The sequence below is a fragment of the Epinephelus moara genome, chromosome 11 (assembly GCF_006386435.1).
Source record: "Epinephelus moara isolate mb chromosome 11, YSFRI_EMoa_1.0, whole genome shotgun sequence".
NCBI lineage: Eukaryota > Metazoa > Chordata > Actinopteri > Perciformes > Serranidae > Epinephelus > Epinephelus moara.
Genome location: NC_065516.1, coordinates 2,947,360 through 2,972,677, shown reverse-complemented (window position 1 = coordinate 2,972,677; position 25,318 = coordinate 2,947,360). Strand labels below are relative to the sequence as shown.

General features: G+C 37.3%; 2 protein-coding genes across 2 annotated transcripts in view; both read right to left on the bottom strand.

Moving 5' to 3' along the window:
• The window catches only part of rmc1 (regulator of MON1-CCZ1), a 20,229-nt gene extending 12,519 nt beyond the window's left edge, over nucleotides 1–7,710 (bottom strand). The window contains exons 1-7 of the mRNA XM_050056808.1: nucleotides 7,495–7,710; nucleotides 5,768–5,844; nucleotides 5,514–5,598; nucleotides 5,079–5,135; nucleotides 4,307–4,393; nucleotides 1,629–1,769; nucleotides 214–317 (exon numbers count right to left, since the gene is read on the bottom strand). Of these exons, the coding sequence (XP_049912765.1) occupies nucleotides 214–317; nucleotides 1,629–1,769; nucleotides 4,307–4,393; nucleotides 5,079–5,135; nucleotides 5,514–5,598; nucleotides 5,768–5,844; nucleotides 7,495–7,593 (650 nt within the window). The 5' untranslated portion in view covers nucleotides 7,594–7,710. The remainder of the gene's footprint in view (nucleotides 1–213; nucleotides 318–1,628; nucleotides 1,770–4,306; nucleotides 4,394–5,078; nucleotides 5,136–5,513; nucleotides 5,599–5,767; nucleotides 5,845–7,494) is intronic.
• Nucleotides 7,711–8,802: 1,092 nt separating this feature from the next.
• Nucleotides 8,803–23,443, bottom strand: riok3 (RIO kinase 3 (yeast)). Its single transcript, XM_050056809.1, has 13 exons — nucleotides 23,114–23,443; nucleotides 21,020–21,135; nucleotides 20,259–20,401; nucleotides 20,033–20,140; nucleotides 18,342–18,451; nucleotides 18,047–18,190; nucleotides 17,825–17,952; nucleotides 17,399–17,581; nucleotides 16,990–17,149; nucleotides 14,011–14,091; nucleotides 13,363–13,452; nucleotides 11,727–11,840; nucleotides 8,803–10,705 (listed from the first exon to the last, which is right to left on the bottom strand). Exons 1-13 carry the CDS (start codon nucleotides 23,147–23,149, stop codon nucleotides 10,592–10,594), a joined length of 1,527 nt encoding a protein of 508 aa, XP_049912766.1. The 5' UTR covers nucleotides 23,150–23,443; the 3' UTR covers nucleotides 8,803–10,591.
• Between the last annotated feature and the right edge of the window lie 1,875 nt (nucleotides 23,444–25,318).

The following is a 25,318-nucleotide window of genomic DNA, read 5'->3' as shown; positions in this document are numbered from 1 at the left end:
ATAGGAGCGGGGGCAAAGTTTTCCTGTCTTGTTGTTTCATTCATCCCCAAAACAAACACATGCGCGAGCCAGGTAATACGCGCTAGAGCTCATGGGAAATGTAGGCTTCATTCTGGCAAAACACTACCGCTTTTGTCCACAGGGTCGCCAAAGTCAACTCAAAATGAAAGTTCCTTGTAGGGGCTTTAAGTAAAAGAAAAGGTAACAACTTACATGGTTGCCATGGCAATGTCCCTCTCTGACAGGCTGAGTTTGGCAGGTTTGGGGACGACCGGCAGTTCGATCTCAAACTTAGACATCTTGGACATTGTCCCATTCTGAAAAACAAAACAAGCTCATTTATTAGCAACTGAAGGGAGAGACTATAGGTAAACAGGGTAACATTTTGAACTAATATATATCACACTAAGACAATTATATTTATAATAATATAATTTATAATTATATTTCAAAACTGTTTCATTTTGCTGACATTTTATGCAGTGTTCACACTACAAGTGACACAACAGTCTAAAAGTCATTTTAAGAGGAAGCAGGTGACATGAAGCTACAAACTGATGTCCAACACTTGTCACTGCTGATGTGAGTGACATGTTACTAACAAAAGTTGAGCTGGCCTCAACTTTTTTCATTATTACAAGTTTTTTAAAATGTTATGTTAAAATGTTCAGATGGGGCATTATCTAATTAAATATGTGATTTTTGCATGAATACTCAGAACATAAATCTGAACAAAAATAAACCTAAAAGTGTATTTTGAATGTTTTCTTTCCATCAGTCAGAAAGAAAACATGATATGGAAGCAAAATCTTAAAACTGACTGTTTTCACCTGGGGTGTCTCGTCTAAAAACTATTAGACAAAACCAAACAAAAACAAAATAGCTCAAAAGTGATTTATCAAAAACAAAAACCAGAGACATTGCAGTCTGTGTTCCCATCCACAGACTGCAATTTAATACTAAATAAATAAGGCTATGAAATAAATAAATGATGCAATAAATTTATAAATAAATGTAAATATAAATAAATACATTACTTAATATAGTTAATTAAACCAGTTTTTATTCTAAAAAGGACATTTTGTAAAGAACTACTTTTATTCATTTCAGGGGACTTTTGTAACCTTATGTCATATTTATTTCCCAGCTGGTCATGTAGTCCTTTTATATATACAAACCTATTTATTTAATAATTGAACTATACTGATTAATTTTTATATTTATTTTATACTTATTGGCTCTTTTTTTTTTTTTTCAGGGTGGATTTCACAGGTACATTTATTCATTTATTTATTTAATATTAATGGCTATTGAATGGCCTTCCATACAACCCACCAACAATCGCCAGAGGTTACTGCTTAATATGCACTGTCGTGAAACTAATTATTACTTTAAACAGCTGAGCATTAACACATTAACATTATTTTCATCTAAAAACCTTCAGCTTCCTGGTCAGATTTTTTATTTTTTTCTTGGATAAAAATTTGTCTGTCTGACTGTATACATATCACATAAAAATCTAGATTAGCAGCCCAGTTGTGTGTTATGTGTAGACAATCAAATCTCAACACATCAAAGACATAGACTTAGAAATGTAAAATAAATTCAGATGATGAGTGTGTGCTCACCCTGAAAGCAAAGGGCTGCAGGATGTTTCCCTGCACGGTGGTGGACAGCAGGATGACGGCCGTCTCTGGACAATACTGGTACCAGTTCACGTTAATGCTCTGACTTTTCAGCAGCTTCAGACTGCGCTTGTCAGGAAACACCTGAGAGGAGAGACAACAAACACAACACTCTGTAGACACACTGTCGGCCCTGTGACGTTCAACACACACCAAAAAAACAAAACTGTTAAACTCTTTTTAGGACATGTCAGCTTGTCCAGTGATGGGCATCAAACCTCAATACTTGGTTCTGAGTGCAGCAGCAGGCTAAGACATCAAACTTCAATCAATCATCAATTTACCAGTATTTTTTAAGTTCAACAATGGATGCTTGTGTTTAACAACATTTCACATTTAAAGCAGGTCTTAAACATATAAATGAACAGCTGTTACATTCAAGCACTTGCCAAAAGAGTTTACATAACATCAATTTAGCCTGTTGCCACTAGAAAAAGCTATCTGTAGTTGTCAGCATTATTCATGGAATCAGTGGTGACTTTCCTGTGCAGTGGCACTGGAAGTGATATCTTTTACGTCAACCAGCCAGTGCAAAAGGAGGTGGGAGGGAGGAAGACACCCTAGTGACAGAGCAGAGGCGAGGAGTAGTGTTGTCCAAAATATCGACATACCAATACTATGGCTGCAGCCAATGCACCGTGACAAGAAAACTGATATTCATACTGTGTTTATTTGCTTATCTACGGTATTGGGGAAAAAAAATACAACCAGATGGAGAATGTAACCTGCTTGAATGCCTGTCAGACTTTTTACACATACTTCCACTAAAAAAATGGTTTCAAGTTTCAATTATAATAAAGTGTTTGTTCAACCCCCCAAAAAACCCTTGTGTTATTTCTTTGGGGGCCCCTAACTGATAATATTAACAATTGTATTAAAGTGTATATTGTGATACTAGTCATGCCATGAAGATCTCATACCGTTGCAACCCTGATCAATACATATCAATTCTGAATATCTGAAAATGTTTCAATAGTCATTTTCCGCAGTACTGATGCACCGTTACTAGCTGCCCTTTCTCCAGTCATTGTGTTGCTCTCTGCTACTAACCAAGAAAAGAAATGTTGTCATTGTCATGTTAATTGTATGCCCTCAATGTCAATTTTTTGACATGGTACCGAAAATGGTATCAATTATCAATATTTTTAAGGTATTGTATCAAAGTTAGAAATTCAAGTATTGTGACAACACTGGCTAGGAGTATGGCAGAAGCCAGCAGAAAATCCTCAGAGGAGTCCAAGAAAAATTTCTGGACTGGATGCTTCAGATGAAAAAAGAAAAAAAAAACTTGAAGGGAGTGCTCATTGTGGCAGGGGAGATGTGGCATGCTCACCTGCAGATATACAGCACATTATAAGCATGCATCACTGCCAAAGGGGGAGACAAAAGTTCAACATTGCAGGTTTAAATCACCCTGACTTCTGTAAAATGAAAAAAAAAAATAGCTTTAATATTATAAGCTGTATCATAATATATTTATAATTATAGAGCTGACTTTAATTTACTGTTTTTAAGATTAAGTTTTTGCATTTGGGTTTATTTGACAGTCAGTGCAGAGACAGACAGGAAACATGGGAAAAAAGGAGGGTTATGACATGCAGCAAAGACCTCTGTCACGTAGTTATTTGCATCGAACTTTAGGTATCACACAGGGCACGAGTATAGAGTGCCGAAGTCCCGCCCCTTCCAGTGAAGCTCATGGGACCTTAGATCGGAAAAAATATGAATGGCAGTGAATGGGGAGAGCAATATTATCTTTTGTTCCCGTTTGAGTTGCGACATGAAATCTAAATATGTTGTTAATGAATTTAAAACATAAATTTTAAGGTCAAGAAAGTCATACTTTGTGGTAAAACTGTTGAGATATAAGCTTTTTAATTAGAAAGACTCAAGAGTACACAGGAGGAGGTCGCGTATGTGACGTCATAGCTTTCGCTCGCTTCCTGCAGCTTGGAGTGACTGCAACCTGGCACAAAACACACAGACATCTTCAATCATAAATCGATTAATCATAAAACAGTGGAATTTCAGCGGGGAGGCCAAGCTGCAGGAAGTGAGCGAAAGCTATGTCGTCACATACGCGACCTCCTCCTGTGTACTCTTGAGTCTTTCTAATTAAAAAGCTTATTACCACAAAGTATGACTTTCTTGACCTTAAAATTTATGTTTTAAATTCATTAACAACATATTTAGATTTCATGTCGCAACTCAAACGGGAACAAAAGATAATATTTCTCTCCTCATTCACTGCCATTCATATTTTTTCCGATCTAAGGTCCCATGAGCTCTACCGGAAGGGGCGTGACTTCAGCACTCTATTGAAAATTTTCAACTGATGACCAGTCCCCCGAGCCTGTGAGAACCAACTCTAATCTGTCATAAAATAACTCATATATTATAAGTCTAGGCTCCACTTAGAAGACAACACTAACACATTAAGAAAGTTAATTTATTGCGACTTTATAAACACAGTCTTCATCAGGCAAATTAAAAGAGCTGTCAAAATCTGTAATTCAGAACACAAAACGGTGGAACCTAAACAGTGGCCAAACATTACAGAGAGGCCATCTACATATTATTTGCGTATATTTTATAATTTCTCTGTGGTAGAGGTGTTTTACCTGGTAGAACTCTATCCCCTGGTCAGTGATGAACACAATCTCGTTCCAGTTTGTCCAACAGAAACCCAAAACACTTGCGTTCTTCGTCTGCAGGAAAAGAAACAACAAATACAGCTGAATTACAGAAAAATAGAGTTTAAGTCATATTCTTTATTAGATTTTTGTTTTATTTCTTAAGTGAGTATTTAAAGGTCCAGTGTGTACGATTTAGGAGGATATATTGTCAGAAATGGAATATAATATAATAAGTTTGTTTTATTTAATGTGTTATCACCTGAAAATAAGAATTTTTTGCATTTTGTCACCTTGGAATGAGCCATTTTGTCTACATAGAGAGCAGGTCCTCATCTATGGAGACTGTCACGTTGCACCACCATGTTACCACACTAGCCCCGAATGGACGAACCAAACACTGGCTCTAGATAGGGAAAATCGTGTTTTGGTGTTGTCCACTGAAGTTAACATACCCTCTGCAACAAGAGTGCTGGAAAAACACAGGCTTTTTCAAGTAAAGCCGTTTAATTGTATTTTTACTGGTTTAAATAACCTGGTCTGTTTGTTTTGGAGAGGAAGAGACCTCTGTGGATAATTCAGCTCCCGATAAAAACCTTTTGAGCAATGAACATTAGCAGAATTTTAACCAGGAGAGGTTTATCCTGCTTGCAATCTGCAGTCCGCTAGATGCAACTAAATCCCCCTAAATCTTACACGCTGAACCTTTAAAAGGAGGAAATACTTCTCAAAATAAAGTAAAAAAGATGATGCAGGATACCTTGCATTCCTGGCTGAACTCTGTGTGTGGATAGTCAGGTATGAAGTTGATGAAATCCTGCAGACAACATTAAAATCAATAGTTTAGATCAGAGCTTTTCCCCAAATAACAACACAGGATTAAAGCTGCACAGATGATCCCGTAACCATGTATACTGATTTTTTTAGCTTCATAATATATGAACTGTGGATAGTAACCTTAAACATTTCCTTTTATTTATTATAAATCCAACTGATTAATTTTCCTTGTTTATACTGAGATTACATTTTTAAAGCACCAACTTCTCTGATCAAATATGGAGAAAAACCTTCACCAGATGCAGTGTCTTCTTTACAGTAAGTGAAATTACTGCACACGTTTGGTTGGTATCCTCAGAGAATGATTTATTATTATTATTATTATCATTAGTGTTTTGTTCTGCTCAGCCAAACTCACCACAGACTTTGAAGTCCTCTGAACCGCCAAAATCTTATTTCCAATGGAGAATTTTATACACTTAACTTCTCCTTTATCGTCCATTCTGTTAAACACACAAATTACATTATCAGTATATATGATTATTGTCCTCACATTTCACACCTCTAATGCAGATTGAAAAACTGATAATAAAAAGCTTAACAGGCCTTAAATGCAACAAATCCCAAACAGTTGACAGTATTCATCCCATCACTAAATCCATCCTGATGTACCTGAAGGCAACACTGCTCTTGTCGTCTGGGCCTTTGACCACTACTCCCGTGGCTCCACCTGAACGCACCGCAAACACCTGCAGCCAGAGGACAGGGTGTAAAAAACCCTCAAAATAAATACATTAAAAACAAACAAACAAAAAAAACCCTACAGCATACAATTTACTTTTTTTTTTTTTTTTAACAGATTTATTTACAGATTAAGTCCTGTTTGTGCATGTGTGTGTCTTTCCGACCTGTGTGTTAATGACAAAAGAGTGAAAAAATTGAATTTCCCCTCAGGGGGATTAATAAAGTAAATAAAATTTTAAAGAAAAATTAAATTAAATTAAAATAAAAGATTCTACATGACTCTACATTATCCAGTTATATTATATGAAATAATGTAACTCCCTGATGGGTATTTATACTTTTAAAGGCTTATATAAGATTTTCAAGGCAGGTCTTTCACTTGTAATGCAGTTATTTTAAACTGTTGTTAACTTTTAAAGGAGCTGAGTATTTCCTTCCTCACTGACCATAATGTAAATGAGTCACAATGTCGGCTGCAACGGCAGCAAGTCGCACCTCTCAACTTCTTATTTTTGCTTCTATAATACTCAGACAAAACAAAAGGACCATTTAAAGAACAACAAAGCGAATATTGACATTTTTTTTCTATAAAGCATTCATTCTTGAGAAGTGGGACAAAACCTTATTTCTATTTTTTTTTACCTTTTTAAGTCTTGACTAATAAACCTCATAATGGGCCAACCTCCCAGTGATTATTTTTATTTATTTATTTTCTGATTATAGCAGTGCATTTTGGCACTGATGTTATCATTATGTATTGTTAGTTTTAGACTTTGAAGGCTTTTAACTTATTTTTTATTGTTTGAAGTTTTGAATTATTGTCTGAGACAAGGCTGTTTTCTGAAACAGGGTGGGTTAAAAGTTAAAAAAACAAAACAAAAGCAGAAATAATGTTTCACCCCAGAAATGAAATCAGTGTGATGTTAAGTTATAATTTTAAGTTTTGTTTTGTTTTGTTTTGTTTTGTGGTTTTTCTAAGTTTTGGGAGGACATGATTTGTCCCAATTCTCAAGGATGGGTGAAAGATTACAAGTTTGGGGTATCACTTTAACAACTCAGACATCCTGCTCTCATGTTGTCTCACTTCATATATGAAACTGTGTTTGACAATCACATGACGCAGCTTGAATAAAAGGTAAAATTACATATCTCTCATAACTCTGAAATATGGGAAACGATTCAAACATGTTGTTAGGGCTTCATCTGTCAAATATGACAGGGGATATGTTACTGCACAGTGTGTACTTTTACTCTAAATACTTAGATTTTACTGATTACTTTTACTTAAGTAAGTACTTGAATGTAGGACTTGTACTTACTTTCAGTGTAGTACTTTCATAGTATAGTATTAGTACTTTAACTTCAGTAAAGGATTTGAATAGGCCTACTTATTTCAAATCTGGTATTTTAATAAGTCAAATTTCTTAATTGTTTTTAACCAGGCTAACAGTTACCAATTTATCAGTTGTTTATTTAAAACAAAGAAGTGTCACATTAACCAGCAAACTGTACAGAAAGTAATCTCAACCTTACGTAATAAAAAGCGTTGTTGACATGCTGACAATAAATGTTCTTTAAACAAACTATATCACTTTGCCAGCTAGCCATTTAGCTTAGCTAAGTTAGCCGCCTCGTTGCTAACTAGCTTAGCTCACCTGCTTATTAGCTTCGTCGAAGAAGACATTGTTGACGCTGGAAGCATGTTCAAACTGTACCGGGTTCTCACAGAGCTCCAGGTAATGTTCCTCACTCATCCTCGCACTTTATTATTACAGTTAATACTTTTATTATTATTGTTTTATCCTCAGTTCAGAGTCCTGACAGCCTCAGCAGCAGACAGGAACTGTTCACTTCATGTAGCGGCCATAGCACTTCCGGTTTCAGGTAAGGGTCTTCAGAATAAAAGCAAAAACAAACAAACAAACAAAACTATTTTCGAACTGTTTACAAATTAATAGAATAAAAATAATAAATAAATAATGGCTGTTGTTATATTTACAATTTAACAATCTGTTTTCACTGATTTATCTGTCTCTTCATTATGTTCTTGAGTTTTTCTGATCCTTTTCCTTGTGTCATTGAAAGCACCGTGTATTTGATGGACGCTACACACACTTCTACTGTAATACTATCCCATTTCTTTCTTTCTGCTCTTTTTAGGTGTTACTTCTGCATCTAAATAGACCTATATCTTCTAAATTAGACTTCAAATCGTGGTACTTTCATATGAAAACTGCTATTTTGGCATTCATTTTCACATTTTCACAAAATGTAAGGTTTGGTGCCAGTTCGTAACAATATTTTAGGACATACCGTTACATAACAAACATTTCTCGTTTAAGACACTATTGTGCATACTTGTTGTTTAGAATTCTTAAGTATATTTTTAATTTGTTTTAAACTTTGATTTTCAGTGAATATATACACAAACATTAAAAGCTAACTATAAATAAATTAGAAAGAAGAATAAATAAAAATGATTAATATTATTAATTAATAGTATTAGTAAATACACAGTAGTTTACCGGGTTTTACCTACCTGAAAGGATACTGGATATACACATAAATCATGCAAACTTATGTACAAACATAAACAGGCATATGCAGCATTCATCTTTTTCATTTTATTGTACTTTTTGTTCTAAGTTCAAGTTCGTAACTCTTGCAGTACTTTGCCTTTATTTTTTATTTCCTCTTAGTGTTTTTTTTGTTATTAGACAAATATTTATGGGGATTACTCTTTTATGCTGGAATCAGGGCGGAAGACTTCTTGTTTTTGCTGCTGGAAGTCATGTGACTGTCTCAAGATCACGTGCTTAAGAGAGAAACATGCAGTGAATCAAAGATTGAACAGTTCAGGTAACATTGTGCCAAGTAGAACAAACCTTCCACTGTGTCACTGATGACATACTACTGCTACTACTACTTCTTATATAACCAATAAATAACAGACAACAAAATGCTTCATCTTCACCTTTTAATGTCACCACTGGTCTGCAAACAGTTTTACAGCAACTGATGAGAGTAAATCCATCGTAACATCATGTGAAGAGGCTGCATCGAGAAATCTTCATTTTCAATTTATTCAGATAAAAAGCACACAATAAATGACCAACATTTCCAATACCAGATTTTCTTAAGTTCCTCAATCTAATCTAGTTTCATCTTGATCACTGCAAACATCAAGAAACAGTTTCCATTGTCTATATTAATGACATGATGCTGAGATGACTCTTAAATTTACTCGCATTTGTTTCTTTTGCACTTCAAACATTTAATAATGCCCCTTAGCTTTAGCTTTCACAAACACTCCAAACCAAACCGCTGTGAACCTGCGACACCTCCCCCTCCACTTACATGGGACAGAGCGACAAACAAAAAGACAGAAATAAACTGAGCTTCCTGATGTTTTCCAAAAGTACTGTGTAAATAAAGTTCATTATAATTCATTTGCGCTGTAAATGTGAAAAAGAAAACGTTATTGATACATAAAGTTCCCTTTGATAATTTTGATAGAGCGAAAACAGTGAAAAAAGATGAATATACCAAAAAAATTAGAAAAAAATTGTTGAGATAGAATAGGGGAGTAAAGACTGAGTGAACCTTATTATTATTAATATCATGTTTTAAATAAGGTTTTTATTAATGCTAACACACTGTCCAACTTGTCGTATCTGATTTAGTATTATTGTTTTTATTATTTATTGGCACTTCAGTTTGTGTGTGGGTGCAGTTGGCTGATTTCTTATTTATTATATTGTTGTCAGTACTGTCTAATTTTTTTTTTTTTTTAGTGCACTATGAATCTTTTTTGGGTCCTTTAAATCTTACATCACTGCTACTGTTTTTTCATTGTTTTACTTTTGTCTACTTATTATTTTAAGTGTCTGATTAATTGCAATCCTGCTATGTATAACTCTGGTTCAACCATGTAAAGCACTTTGTAACTTTGTTTTGAAAGTGTTAAATAAAGTTTATTATTATTGTTGAAAAACAAATTACATATGTCTGTATAGAGTATAAAAACTTTGAAGTTCATTAAGTTGGTATCAGTGGTCTGGTCATATTTTGGTTTTGCTTTTTCATTAGATGTTTCCTGATTTAAATCTTTTTATTTTTAACTAATTTCAGGCTGTATATTTATTATCATTACATTTATGCTTCATATTTAGACATTTTGCGCTCTTTTTCTTTTTTCCTCTGTGAAGCTACAGGATGAAATATTCAAACCATATGAATTTCCTTTCTGCCTCAACCATCACATATGAAAAAAAACTAAACAAAAATAAAAGTCTTTGTCATCCTCTGCATCATTTCACCCTTGTTTCCCCAAATTCAGCCTGACGTAATCTTCACAGATTTTAATTTAAAATATCCTCTAAGGGTTTGTTTCTATCCAGCAGGAGAGAAGAGGTCCTGTGTAAGAAGCTTTAACTGTTTTACTGTGATTCTTATAAAAACACACACTGGAATCATTCTCAGAGTGGGCTGGTGTTAGCAGGAGGTTATGAGATGTGTTCTCAGCTTCAGAAAACTCTGTCGGTGCCTCTCAGGACACTCTGACTTCAACTTCATCCCTCCTGCAGCCAGGAGGAGGCGCTCCGTCCTGCCTGGTTAAAGGAAGCAGCTGGTGGGTGGGTGACATGGTTGGAGGGGGCGGAGGCTCCGGGTGAGAAGCCTACTCCTTTCATCTCCTGTTTTACAGCATTTTCAACACGGTGGGATCGTGAAGAGAGAGCGAGCCGGGCAGTGTTAGTCATCAGCATCAGGTTTTAAAGGAGGACCGCTGTCTTCAGAGGCCACGGGGAAGGTTTTCTTTCCCCTCCGCTGCACGTGATCCTCGTTCCTCTTCTCCAAAGCCACAATCTGTCACAGAGCACAGACAGAGAGCGTTTACTTGGTGTGTTTGTCTCTAAAGAAATGTTCTCATCAAGCCCAAAGCTTCTCCTGAAGCTGCTCTGAACATCAACTATCAGAGGAAGGGAAGTGGTCATTTGTGCTCAAAGACAGAGTGAGACTGTCCAAAAAATATCAGTAAACATGAACAATTCTCTCCCAAAACCAAAAACTAGAGAGCTAACACTCAAATTTGCAATGTCAAAGGGTCTAAAGTCTGAAGCTGCTCCACAGACAATGAATTGACTGAGATGATATAAATGACACAGAGCACCCAGGGGAATGTTTTGAGTATATGGGAACATTTCCTGTTTCACAACTGAGAACACTACAATAGAATAAAGACCATTTGGCTACTAAAAGAAACCAAACGATATCTGTCTCCCTTTCATTGTCTGTGGAGCAGCTCCAGACTGTATTACCTGTGACATCATGAGTTTGACACTTCTCTGGTTTCTGGCTTTGACCTAGAGTAGCTCATGTTCACAACAATAATTGAACTTTCCTGGGCTATGGAAATAATGGAATTATAATTAACAGAATATGAAGTTTGTGCAGAACCAATCTCAGAAGTCATCGGCTGCCGTCTGACGACAATAAAGCCTCTGAAGGTGAGGCAAAATATTTCAGGCTGATCCGGTTTAGTCAGTGGGGATCGGGGCCATCACGTCCTCTCCTGTGCGCTGGTCATTTCAGCTAATCTCTACAAACACATATCTGCATATGAAGGCAGATACATTTTTAAAGAAGCCTATATAAAGCTAACTTGTCGTCAGATGATAACTGATGGTTTCTGACATTGCATTTTGGCCAATGCACTCCATCTCTTCACACAGACTGTTTACCTGACATTCAGATGTGACTGGTCATATTACTGGCAGTACAAACTGAAACAGTTACGCTTCAAATACAGAAATCTGCAGATAAATACATTTATCTCTTTATGGATATTGGTGCAGATAAATTGTGTGTGTGTGTGTGTGTGTGTTACCTCAGCAATGAACTCGGCCTCATCCTCTTCACCAACAGGGATGTTCAGTCCGCTCACAGCGTTAAAAAGGTCGTACACACTCAACGCCTCGCTCACTCCTCTCTTCTGGAAGAACTGTGTGACACAAACACACATATTCAGTTGTCTCGTACTAACTTCAGTTGACATAAAAAAATAAAATAATAAATAAATTAGACTTGCACCGATTACAATTTTTTGGGCCGATACCGGCAATATTTTCTATCTTTGCTTTATTAAAACATTTTAACCAAGATACAACCAGCTCTTCAATAATCATCTCAAACAAACAAACACAATGACACAGGTTAAGAAACATTTTCCTTTTTGCTCAAATATAACTTCAGGTACAGTATTAAAATAAATAAGTAAAAAATGCATCCATAAATAAAAACATAGATAAATAAAATAATAATTCTTGGTGTGTAGTATTTGTGGGTAATTTCTTGAATAGACAAAAAAGTAAAAATATCTCCTGTGGAAAATTCACACAGGTCTTCAGTAAGCAACCATTGTATATGGGGCGCCAGCACTATCCACTACGCTACCAACACCCCAGCATGTCAACTTTGTTTACTTTCCAGTTTGTCTTTGTTTGTTGTTGTCATTGAAAATTGAAGTATCCTTTAGAATCATTTACTCCATAGTTGTCCTACCCAAACCAGTGTGTCCCTGAGGTCCCCTTCCTCACATCGCCCAAGTCGTGAGTTGCACATGTGTGTGTGTGTATGCGCTGCTGATGTTACACGATGTCAATCGTGCGGCGCACCAGGAATTTGACCGGCGTTTTAAAATCAGTATATTTTAGACTGACCGGCCGGTCGCAGGTCATGGCCGATCATGTGAAAATCGGCCCAATTCCGAGCACTGCCGATTAATTGGTGCAAGTCTAAAATAAATATATAAAATAATAACTACAAAATAAAATGATAAATAATTACGTATTAACAAACAACATACAACAATGACAAATAATGTGAAATATATGAATAAATAAATAAATAAATATGCACAAATATTTTCTATGATGGGGAAAACGAAATTGATTTATTTTGTGGCAGCTGACTGGTTAAATAGAGAGAGTTAATCAGCTCCAAAATAAATCCCTTGCTGTTTCTTTTAATGAATTGAATCTGAACAATTTGGACTTTTCCAAAGGACAGGTCACATCCTGACTGTCAGTTAACTTATGATTTGTTCCTTTTTAGTAGAGACCAATAACATTAAAATAAAGCAATCATTTTGGCTTTAGTCTGAACATGAATGAACTAAATACATTTTTCTGGCTTTTGTAATAACATTAGAACTCCCTATTACTGAAAAAAATATGTTATGTTGCCTGTTGACATTCAAAGTGACCTCCTGCTCTGCTCCTTATTTAGAACAAAGGGACAGAAAATAATGAGAAGGGGATATGAAATTAATAATGTACATAGAAGATCTCAGTATACCCCATCACAACTCCCACAAACATCAGATCAAAGTGTGTATAAAAATGTGCATGTTTTCAATGTGAACCCTGCAGGTTTTACAGCCACTTTAACTTTTACTTCACAGGATTTTGGATCAGAAATCTATCCAAAAATAGCTGCATGTGTAAGATGAAATTGGCCGTTACCGTGGAAACGTTCTTGCAGTCTCTGAAGAGGAACTCCAAGGCGTGAGGATGGGTGGGCTCGACCGACTGACTGACATCAATCAACCACACCTACAACACACACACACACACACACACACACACACACACACACACACACACACACACAGATATATTAGAACAGCACTGTGGTGGCCAACAAGGGTTGACTCATTTCGGCTGTATGAAGGCAGGAGGAAAGAATCAATAAATTAACATAAAACTAATGTGAAGGGGAAGAGAAAGAGAAAGAAGGAAAAGGGAGAAAGAACCAAAACAAAGTATGTAAAAATGGAGGAAGAAATGAGGGACGGTCTGAGAAGGGGGGAGGAAAAGAGCGAAGCCACAAGGAGTAAAATAATGAAAAGAATTAGGAAGGCACAGATGGCAGGGGTAAAACAGAAGAACGAAGAGGAGGTAGATGTGACACGTAAAGAAAAAAGAAAGGAAGGGAGGGAAGAAAGGAGGAGGACATGAAGAAACGTACTGTCAGAAGAATTGAAAGGAGGATAGCAAGGAAGGATGGAAGATACCTTTAAAGCACTTTAAAGGACTAAAGAGTCAAGGGACGAAGAGAGTGAAGGACAGAATGCAGTTCATAAAAGATACAATTAAAGAAAGATGTCGTACCTTCCCTTCGTGCCACAGCATGTTGTATTCACTGAGATCAGCATGAACCAGATTACACTCCTGATACAACTGCTGCATCACCTGCACATTTCAAAAGGTAAAAAGTAGATTTACATGCTATAACATAGTATTATAATGCCAAAAACCACAAAGCACTTGGTGCTGAACACACTCTCCCTTGAAAGAGATGCACTTGAAGACTTTTAGCTTTTGTTTCTATGAAGGTTGAATGTACTAATTGTTGGGTGTTTTATGTATTTTTCAGATTTACTTGCCTTGTTTAATCCTGGTTCAACCATGTAAAGCACTTTGTAACTTTGTTTTAAAAAGTGCTGCATAAATGCATGTATTTTATTACTATTTTTATTATCATCAATAATAATGTTATTATTATAAAGGTGCTCAATAAATACATGTATTATTAATATTATTAATTATTTTTTGAAAAGCACTGTACAAATACATTTATTATTAATATTATTATTATCTATACTTTGAAAAGTACTGGATAAATAGAAGTGTTATTAATATTATTTAGTATTATTCTAAAAAGTGCAGTGTAAATAAATGCAGGGGTGATAGCAAAAAAAATCCTAAGCCTGAAAAAAATTTTCAGGTTGAGGCATGAGGAATGGGTCGGTAATTTTTGGACTTATTTGATGGAATTTCCTGAAATCTGGTGCGTTTTGGGGTGCCCAGCCATTAAGCCTCTTTCACACAGAGGCGCCCACCACGGGGTAGGGCGCAGAGCAAGCTGAGAGCAAGGCGCGCAAGACAGGATTTGGGGGAGTACAGGCTCGTTCAGGAGCTACAGCTCCATGGTGACCGCTTCCGGGTCTACTTCAGGCTCTTCTCTGCTATTGGACGCGCCGAGGTGTCGTCACAGTGCATTGCAGTGAAATTAAAAATTTTTCAATTCAAGCGCAGGCTGGCAGCGTGCAGACGCCGCGGCATGCGCCATCTCGCGCGCTGCTCAGCTCGGCGGCAGAGCAGTGCGCTCTTGCGCCAAGGTAGCACATACACAATGAATGGGTTCGTCGGCGGAGGTCTGCGCTTTGCGCGCTCTGTGTGAAGGGTCGTTCGAGATGAGCCAGGCCTGCGCAGATTTGATCACCGGCAATCGGCGCACAATGCATGCCACTTACTTTTGTGTCCAACTTGCTCTGACGCATTACAAAAGTGGGAGTGAGGCGGCCGCACTTTTTAGAGCCACACACTGCAGTTGCTCTCCACAACTGCACCGCCTGGCTCTCACCTGATGATTGGTTTAGATGTCGACTCAACAACATGTCACTTTAGATTAACTTTTAATTTATGTTGAATTTCAGATATTTAAATTTTATTTGTCTGATTTGAAGGTTTATTCTGTGAACAGAAAACATGTGTGACTGATGGTGAAGTTTAGTCGTCACAGACTAAATACATTCATCATAAACTATACAGAGTCCACTGCATATTAACACTGGACTGTTTTAGTTATTGAAGTATTTATCATCACAGAGACTGGTGGCCACTGGGATGTGAGGATTCTTAAAATAACATCTGTACAGATGTGAAGCCCTGACTACATCTGACTGATCTTTAATGAAAACTGTTTTTCCTCTGAAAATATTAACCTTATAGTCAGACACAATTTATTTAGCCTCTGTAGTTGAGGGGACAGGTCTGCTCCGCAGCAGCAAACTGATACGATGCTGATTTATGAATTACTATAAAATGGAGGTTAAACCATGAACATAAATTACAGATCACCTGTAAAGCATTAATACTTCGTCTACTTTCCTTGCGAGGCGCAGTTCATCTTGAACAAGCCTATTGATGGCAATACATTCATACAGAGCCAACATCCTGCGCCGGTATGTCAGCGGTGACTGCAGCTTCCGGTTAACGCGTTACATGCTTAATTGCACGCACAGCGGCTTTATGACCGTGGTCTAATTCATGCCGTGATAGGACTTTCTTACCGCTGGTTGCATACATCAATTTACATGAGCACAATGTGCAGAAACACGGTTCCCTTAATTTTTTGCACCAGCTCCCAAAAGGCTTTCCATCTATGTCTATCTCTTCTACGCACGCCCAGCGCCATTTATTTGTGAGTCCTTTATCAACTATCTGGATGTTTTCCCCGGGTTTCATTAACTTACTTTCAATCTTGATGAGAGTGTCTACGGCATGGGCTCCACTAGAATCTGAAGATGGCTCTGAACCAAGTTTGTTCCTTTGCCCAAGACCTGCCCCCACTCTACTTCTGACTGGCTAGTAGCCTAACTTTGGTCTGGTTGGGAGCGAACGCCATAGGTTGAGAGCGAGAGGTCTCCGTTTAAAGCGCTTCTACCAGAGCCCATCTACTGTCTGTGACGCACGCATGTATCCTGCATCAACTTTTTTTCCCCCTCGCCTATAGCCACACGCCGGAAATCTGGCACTGTTCCGGATTCCCATCACCCTGAAAATGTAATATTATTATCATTATTATTGTTATTATTATTATTATTATCGTTGTGTGAAGTACTAAAAATAGTATCAGACATCTGCTCAGATTTTGGTTTTATTCTTTGGTTAGATATTTCCTGCTTTAAATAGTTTTTTGTTGCTAATTTTAGGCTGTATTTCAATATTGCATTAACACTATATATTTAGACTTCGTCTTTTTTTGTTAAATTGAAACATGACTCAAAGACAACAAAACGTAACTTAAAATTATTGAATTAATAAAGTTGATGAAATCCACTTGATGGAACTTAAATTAGAAAAACCTGTCATCCAATAAATGTAACTTAAATTAATGTATAAGAGAGCTGGCACATACTGTGAAGTTCTACTGTATGTTCACTGTTGGACCCATTAATTCAATAATCAGTTCTGACTTTTTAGAAACAAACAGAAAACAATCTAAAGATGAATCATAGATGAAATGATTAGACATTAAGTATACATCCAGTACAGAGAGTAGTACTTGCTGTACTGTGTACGTACATGTAGGACCTGGTAGAAGGCATTCTTCATGTCCTCTGAGCTCAGCATGACGTCTTTGAGTTTAGGAGCAGGAACGTGATCTTTACCAATAAATGACATCACCAGGATGTGTTTCTTCAGCAGCACCACCTCTGGACAGGGAATCTCTGCCTTCTTCATCCTGAGAACACACACAGACACATCTTCAAAATCTAAAATCAACATGCTGTTCGTGTAATTAAAAAACAAAAACACCAAGAGAGGAAGTTTAATATCTTGTAGAATAACAGGAATTCATGTGTTATGTTGTTGGGGACCAAAAGTCCCAAACTACAATAATAATTTCCCTTTAAAGAGACAGAAGAAATAAAACCAGTCCCAGCATCCGGAGGACCAGTAGAACCAATAGTACCAGTAGGAGAGGGTTTACCTGCTCAGGTTGTGCATCTCCTTCTCAGCCCACAGCCGAATGATTTTGCGTGGGTTCAGTTTGCTGAAGCGGTCGATGAAGCGGTAGTCATCTTTGATGTAGCGGTCTCTGTTTCTGAACTCATTGAGAGTTGTCTTGAAGACCTTCAGCACCACTTCCTCAGGGACAGGCTGCTCCTCCAGACTGACAAACAGATTCAACAGACAGCTTTGAGTCCTGTTGGTTATTTCTTTTTTTTTTTTTTTTTTTTACCAACTTGCTGGCACACTTTACAAAACAAAACTGTTGGTCTGCCGTTGTTGTTGTGTCAGGCACATGTTTAGTACAAAAAGCAATGTTTTCAAAAATGTCTGTCTTACTAACTTAAAACTCGGTTTGAGGACAAGAGCCCAAAATGTGGACCCCCCCCTAATGACATCCACCCACCTCCCTCCATCAGCGTGGAAGACAACCGACTCCTTTCCCGTGCTGATGCAGCCATTAATGTTCTCCAACACACCGGCATTCACCATTTTGTACATCAGCAGACGAGTGCGAGGGTCCACTGCTTGTTCCTAAGAAAGAAGAGAGTTTGAGTGTAACTGAGAAACAACATGTGCACGTTATTTTTACATATCTATTGAATTAATCCATTAAATTAATGCCTACAGCAGTGGAGTGCTCCTTCTTCTCATGCAGTCTGGCGCTGCGTCTCTGCTCACTGTAGCAGTGCTGCTTCAGGGAGTTGAACACCTGGTTGGACAACTTCAGGTCCATCCCCAACCCATCGCCGACATGGACCTCTGGCGCAAACTGCCAAAGGAGGAGAGGGTGTAAATACAACAGGTTTTAGGGGGGAATCACATTTCACATTTCTCTAACTTTCAAACATACAAATGAAGACTATTTGTTTTTTGAGTATGTGGGAACGTACGAATAAATATAAACACAGTGTGTGTCTTACATTGTCCATGCGCGCTGTGTTCTTGCGGCCGCATGTCACCTCGTCATGTTTGGTGGTGATGTTCTTGCCCTTCCCGGTGAAGCCTCTCCTGGGAGTAGTCTGAGGCTTTTCTGATAGATCAAACACAGACACACAGACAGCTTTAGATCCTGTGTGATAACAAAATCACAGACTGTCAAATACAGTTTGTTTGGGACAGATTCAATCCAATTACAGTGAGGAGGAATCAGACGAATCAGTCACCACCCTTCCAACTCTGATTTAAGACATCAAGTTGTGTTCCGCTTTCATCAATAGCAACAATACAAGACACTACAAAGGTATATTTCCAGCACTCAAGGGTGAAAAAGCAGCAGGACAAAAAAAAGGAAACATCTTATAAGTCAGCATAAGTCAGTGTTTGACACTTTGCACAAACAAAACAAAACAAAACAAAAAGTCAATATTTTGTGGCGTTCATGCTGTGATAGGCAGATTAATTTAAATCCCATAATAATTTATGAGCATTTGTAATTCAAGTGGTCTGAGAGACAACTAGACTTCTGCACCTCCTCTTGGCTCTGTTTTCAGGCTTTATAAAATCTAGCCTGTGACGGGAAACTTTGGCCAATTACAGGTCATCTCAGAGAAAGAGCGTTCCTGTTGGCTGTTCTACAAATGCAGATGTGTGTGCACATCCCTTCAGACGGTGAAAGTCTGATTCAGCGGTGGAGAATCCTGCAGAAAATGTTGCTATTCCAGCAACAACTGCCTACACAGCAAAGCAACCCAAAAAAGGAAGATGGACTTATCCAAAAGAGTCTAAAAGAGATCTGTTAGGTAATAAAATAAAATAGTATCAGTATCGGCGAAGTGCCCCAGGGATTGAGAGAAAATGTTGCTAATAGTTTAGCCTTCTGCTGACCGAAGCCAAAGGCTCATGGCTGCGGCTTCATGTTCATGTAGCTAACTTTAGCTTGAACTTTGAATCACAGTGTGTCCTTCACCTCACTCCTCACCGCAACAAACCACCTCGTGCATGCCAAATTCATGCTGCCAAACGAATGCTGCCTGCTTTCCTCCTTGGGAGGCGGCAAGGAGCGAGGTGGAGGAACTGTGGGGTGGCTAGCAGCTAATTCTTGTTTCATTTGTGGTCTGATAAACAGAGAGAGAGAGAGAGAGAGAGAGAGAGAGAGAGAGAGAGAGAGAGAGAGAGAGATAGAGAGAGAGAGAGCGGACACTAAGGGGCTGAAAGCATGAGCTGCAGATAACTCTACAATGAAATAAGATGAAATAAATCATGTATGGGAAACAGTGGGTTACTCTATGAATCATGTGCATGTGCCCGTGGTCATGTGGTGGGAGGGGCTTAGGAAAGACAGAAGAGAGTTGCTGGAAGAGGGTGTATTTTCAAATTCTACCATTTTTTTCTTGCCTTTCCAGATTTCTGCCTAGCTCAGCTATAAGTATGCCCACTGCTGTTCTCTTTTAAAAAAAACTAAAGATCCCATGTTGGTAAATGGGTCTGCTGTGTTTACATCTGGAGCTCCAGCAGCTCTCTCTCTGCACCACAGTTCGTGATGTGGATAAAGAAGTCTAAAACAGAACAGAACAATTGATTTGTCTCAGTGGAACCCAACATACCAAGCTAAGGGCTGTGCGGTACTGTCAGGTGTCTCTGTTATTTTGTCCACCCACTGCAGGTGAGTTACCTGCTCTGTAAGGGTCATGTCTTGTGTCCTGCCAGTCCACCTCGTCCTCTGAGCTGTCGCTGTCCTCATATGGGTGGACCATTCGGTAGTTCTCAAAGGAGATGGACACTGGACACAAACAATAAAAATGTCACTGAATGGAACATTTCAATCACCTCAGTCAGGAATTGTGGTAAATGTATTTTCACACGTGTGTCAAATATGTCAGACTCTTGCGTGGTATTACCTTTACTGTCTCCGTTAAACTTCTTCTCCTCGCGGCGGAGCTGATCGTCAAACTCGCGGTCAAACTGCATCTGCAGCATCTGGGCGAGCATCAGGTCGCTGGTCGTATCACAAACTTCATCTGACAACAGATCTGCTCCCGGACTGAAAGACAAAAAGAAAGGGTTAAGAAAGGACGCAAAGTAAAACAACAGAAAAACAAATAGGGCAAGACACAAGGATTTACATTAATTTAGCATGTTAAGCTAAACACCACAAGAACTTAAGAGACTAAAATAAATAATTGCTTGAACTTCCAAATGTTTGTGCTGTTTAGACTTTAATGAAGTCACTCTGGTGTTATAAAGTTGTGGTCAATAGTAAGCAAGCAGGAGATTTTCAAAAAATAACTCATAAAGCAGTGCAGGCTCTGCATAGAGCCTGCATACAAATATAAATAAGCCTTTAAAGCCCCAGGAACTTGGTATTGAAACACGCCTATAGTAGGATTCAGACTGCAGTAATTACAGTACAGAAATAATTTGGTGTGATGAAGAATTTTACACTTCTTCTTCCCCTGTACATTATATTAGTTGTTATGTTTGCATTTCAGTTGTTGACTAAAACTGAAGACAGTAAACACACATAGCAGATTTATTTAGAAGAGCAACTTCAAAGTACTGTCACACAGGTGGGTAGCACACACACCCACACCCACACACAGACACAGACAGACAGACAGACAGACAGACAGACAGACAGACGAAGCAGGTGAGAGCTTACTCAGTGAGTGCAGGGAAGATGTTGTTCTCCTCGTCCAGCTGTTTGGCTAGCTGCTCGCTCATCACATCAGTCAGAGAGCAGGCGGGAGGCGCTGGGGCCACCGAACCCCACGGGCTCTGAATAAAAACAAAAAACATACACTTTATTAGTATCCCACTGAGGACCACACATTCACCTGATTTAAAGACCATTAAATTCTGTGGATTCACTGCTTAATTATGTGCATCTAAATCAGTCCATAGTTTTTAGATTTCACACACTGTGAAGGTTATGATATTAAGTTTTGTTCAATCTTGTGTGTCAAATATACCACATACAGTATATTAATGAAGGCAGACTAAATCCTAGAAACACCCCTCCACACTACAAACTACATGCTCTTCAAATGATCATTAAGCTGAATCAACAGCGCTCTGCGAAAAAGAGCAGGAGCTACAATTCTTTTTTAATAAAAAGGTAAAATGTGTAACAACATACAAGTAAACATTAAGCATTTTCATGCTACAGAGAGGCACAAACCTACAAATCATATTCCAGATGTAAGACAACATACTTGTTTGTTACAGACCCCAGCAAATATCACATCATTTTTTTCTGTAAAAATTAAATCTCAAAATTAGTTTTCATCCTAATTTTGACTGATATCACAACCACAATATCTGTAAAAATGATTGCGATGTGTTTTTGATTATTGTGCAGCTGTACTGTATAACATTTGCAATAATATCTGAACACTCTAAACTTTATATAAGCTATTTTCTTTATTAACCAGTTGGTTGTTTGATCTGCAAATGACAAAAACTTGTTTAAAAAAATGACTGATACAACTTCTCAAAGCTCAAGGTCACACCTTAAATCTTTTGTTTTGTCCAAACTATGGTAAAAAGTCAAAGAAACTTTACGGTCATAAGAGAAAATTGATAGAACTGTAGAATGTTTGGAGGTTTTACTTGATATGTGACTGACATGATTTATCTGTTTGTGCATGTAGTTCAGAGTTACTAATAGGTAGGCCATAGGTCGAAAAAGAAATCCAAAATACTGTAGAAAACTTAAATCACATGGAAAGACAAGAGGAGGACAAAACCTAGATCTTATTCAATTCTTAAGTTAAATTAGTTAAAAACTTAAGTGAGTCTGACTGCTATCAAACCACACACCTCATTATGTCACTGGTACAGTGTAACTCCCCAGTATAATAATTAACCCACAGAGTGAGTCATAACTGGACATAAATAATAACAGGAGTAAAGCTGTGACAAGTTCAGACATGTCTGGGCTGAGCCCTGCCCACGAGGTTTTGACGTATCTTTGAGGTAACGCCCACACGATTAACAGGCTAAATTATTTATAACTACAAAAGCTATATATTTATATAAATTAAAAAGTGCACATAGACATATTAAACAACAGTATGTTCATCAAATATATGGTAAATAAAAGGAAAAAAGACTTATCTACTAACTGTTGGCTCATAGCTGTGTGGAGTCCTCACACCATGTTAAGATTTTAAAAATGATTAGGAGCTCTAAGGCCTTCTGTGGAGGCTCCTTTCAGGTTTACAAAAAGTACTTACGTCGTCGTCTTCTTCTTTAAGTAGAACTGTTTATTCCCTCTTAACTCAACAACAAATGTACACACAAAATTAAAATCCATGTGTCCGAGTAGGACAAATAAAATGTATTTAAAATGAAACAATGACAAATAAGAAAATAAAATGTATACATTTTAAATGACAAAATTAAACAATATACTAAATAAATGTAAATAGTATTATCAGAACCTTCAATATAAATGAAAAGTTAGTACATTTCAACTTACACACATCTATTTTGAGTATTTACAATAAAGGCGTAGTTCATTTAAAAAAAACTACAAGGGCCTTGTGTTGTCAAAAAGTTGGCTTTGTGTATTTTATATTTTGACTTTATAAGAATTGTGTTAATCCAACATGGCCTCGTTGAAAGACTTGTCCTGCAAAGGCTGAATTTAGCTCGCTAACGGGAGCAGGCTAGGTAGCTAACTGACTTAGCTTCGTCAATTTAAATAATCGAAAAACTTCAGGACAAACCACTTCACAGAAAATATTCTTACCTTTGGAGTTTGTGCTGCGACTCCTGTTTGATCCATGATTACAACGATGTTGATTAATCGTTTTTTTCCTTGAAGAGTGAATGGTGGCTAGCCGCTGAGCTAACGTTAGCACGTCCCGGAGGGGGCAGATTTGGTAACTAAAATGTCCTGAAATTGGACAAACGACAAAGTTCCGCGATGTGACACGCACACACAACTGTTGTTTAAACTTCAGGGAGTTTAAAAAAGTAATTCACGAGACTGTTATTAAGGTTGTTTTATATATGTAAGATATAGGTTGATAGGAGGTAGAGAAGCTTTCAGTTAGGTGTCTCCCAGCTGAGTGGAATTTCATGTAAAAGGGAAATACGTCAGTGTCCGAGGAGACTACAGTACACCTTCACAATAAAAGCCCTCAGCTGCTATTAAGATGGGTTTTTGGTGGTGGTGGTGGTTTTTTTAAGTTAATCATATACATATAATATATTATATAAGCACAGAACTATCCATACCAGAGGTACATATATACAGAGAAAAAATAATACTAAAAAAGGAAATAAAGAGAAAAAAGAAAAATAATGAAAAACTATCATAGATCCAGAATGAGGTACCATCGCTTCATATGAGTTTTTCAAACACATTGTACGTTTTTATTGCCTTTTTATCATGAGGGCCTCTTATTGTGGTGTCATATTGTTGCATTTCTTAATAGAAAACACAGTTGGAGTTGGAGTCCGCCCACCAGTTCTTCTGTATGTGGAATTTTCCCAATAACAAAATCAACTGTACAAAACAGCAACAACAATGAGAATATGTATTTTTTCACCTCATACTTTCAAAAAACATTAAAATGCCTTTTCCTGAAATTGAATTGCTCGTCCATGTCATCAAGATTTTTAGCTTTAACTTGGAAACGATGAGTCAACTAATTGACTGTGGTGGAGAAAGTATTCAGATAAAGTAAAAGTACTTGCACCACACTATGGAAATACTCCGTTTGAATTAAAAATCCTGCATTAAGAGTATTACTGCCCTTAAAGTAGCCCAGATGACATCATTTCAAATTGTAAATATATTTGACTTAAGGGTTTTAGATGGACCAAAACAAGACGTTTAAAGATGATACCTTGAGCTTTAAAACTGGAATGGACACATTGGGACAAAATGATTAACTGATTCAATTAGCCTATGAAAAAAAAAGTTATTCGCATCCCTATGTAACTATAATTTTCTTATCAAATAAAAGTTTTCATATATGTCTAAGAAATAAAATAATAATAAAGACATTTGTGTGCAGCAAATATATATCACATACAAATGAAAAACTCAGATATCCTTTTGTTATATAAAAAAAATGATGCTCTATTATATTATTTTTCTTGTTGCTGTTGTTGTCAGGAGCATAACCTAAATAGTCATAGAAACCTTTATATAATTATGAAATAAATATCTGACCCCTTTTTTTTGATTGGTGGTGGGAAAGATAAGCGAAAATATGCACCACACAGCCAGAAAAAGAACCTCTTAGGCAGGGCAAGTAAGAATTTAGATGGGGCAAGTAGATTTGAGAAGTACTTGTCCGGCAGGGCAAGTAGGAAAAAACCTTAACGTCGGACCCTGATTTATTATGTGTTGAGCTGACTTCCTGTAGCCTGATATTTATTTGCGCGTACCCGTGTGCGCACACCAGCCAATGCGTGTGCGCGTACAACCTACAATCTGTCCAGGTTTTTTCGTGAACGCGCATGGCCGTCAGCTGCTGTCACACAGACAGGAGCGTGCAGGTAGGTCAAGTTACCATGCGTTAATCGGAAGACGACCGGAAACGAGCAGACCGTCGCTTCAAAATAAAAGCGTGGATATACTAAATGTCTTATTGGAATCAAAACACTTATAACGTAATCATAATGTTTAGTTGAAATGCATTCTGGTATGAAATGAAAGCTTTACTTTTAAAAGCTTTTACTTCATTTAAAAAAAAAAAAACCTCACAACAATCACTGTATTTTCTATTCATGTATTGTTATTGTCATTATTATTATTATTATTATTATTATTACTATTATTTGTGTGCATGAATGTAGATCCATGTAAGTTTATATGTGTATGCAAATCTGGAAATGTTTGCGTGGGTAAATTATTCTTGTTCTTGTTGTATGTAGATAGATAGATAGATAGATAGATAGCCTATATATATATATAAGCCTATATAGCCTTACATATATA

What these genes read in the sequence shown, in the direction of transcription:
- riok3 (XM_050056809.1), bottom strand. Translation starts at nt 23,149, where the DNA reads ATGGATCAAACAGGAGTCGCAGCACAAACTCCAAAG. An exon ending in TCGCAGCACAAACTCCAAAG is followed by an intron (nt 21,136 to 23,113) that starts GTAAGAATATTT and finishes GTTTTTATTCAG; the next exon opens with AGCCCGTGGGGTTCGGTGGC. An exon ending in TTCCACGCTGATGGAGGGAG is followed by an intron (nt 17,582 to 17,824) that starts GTGGGTGGATGT and finishes TCTGTTTGTCAG; the next exon opens with TCTGGAGGAGCAGCCTGTCC.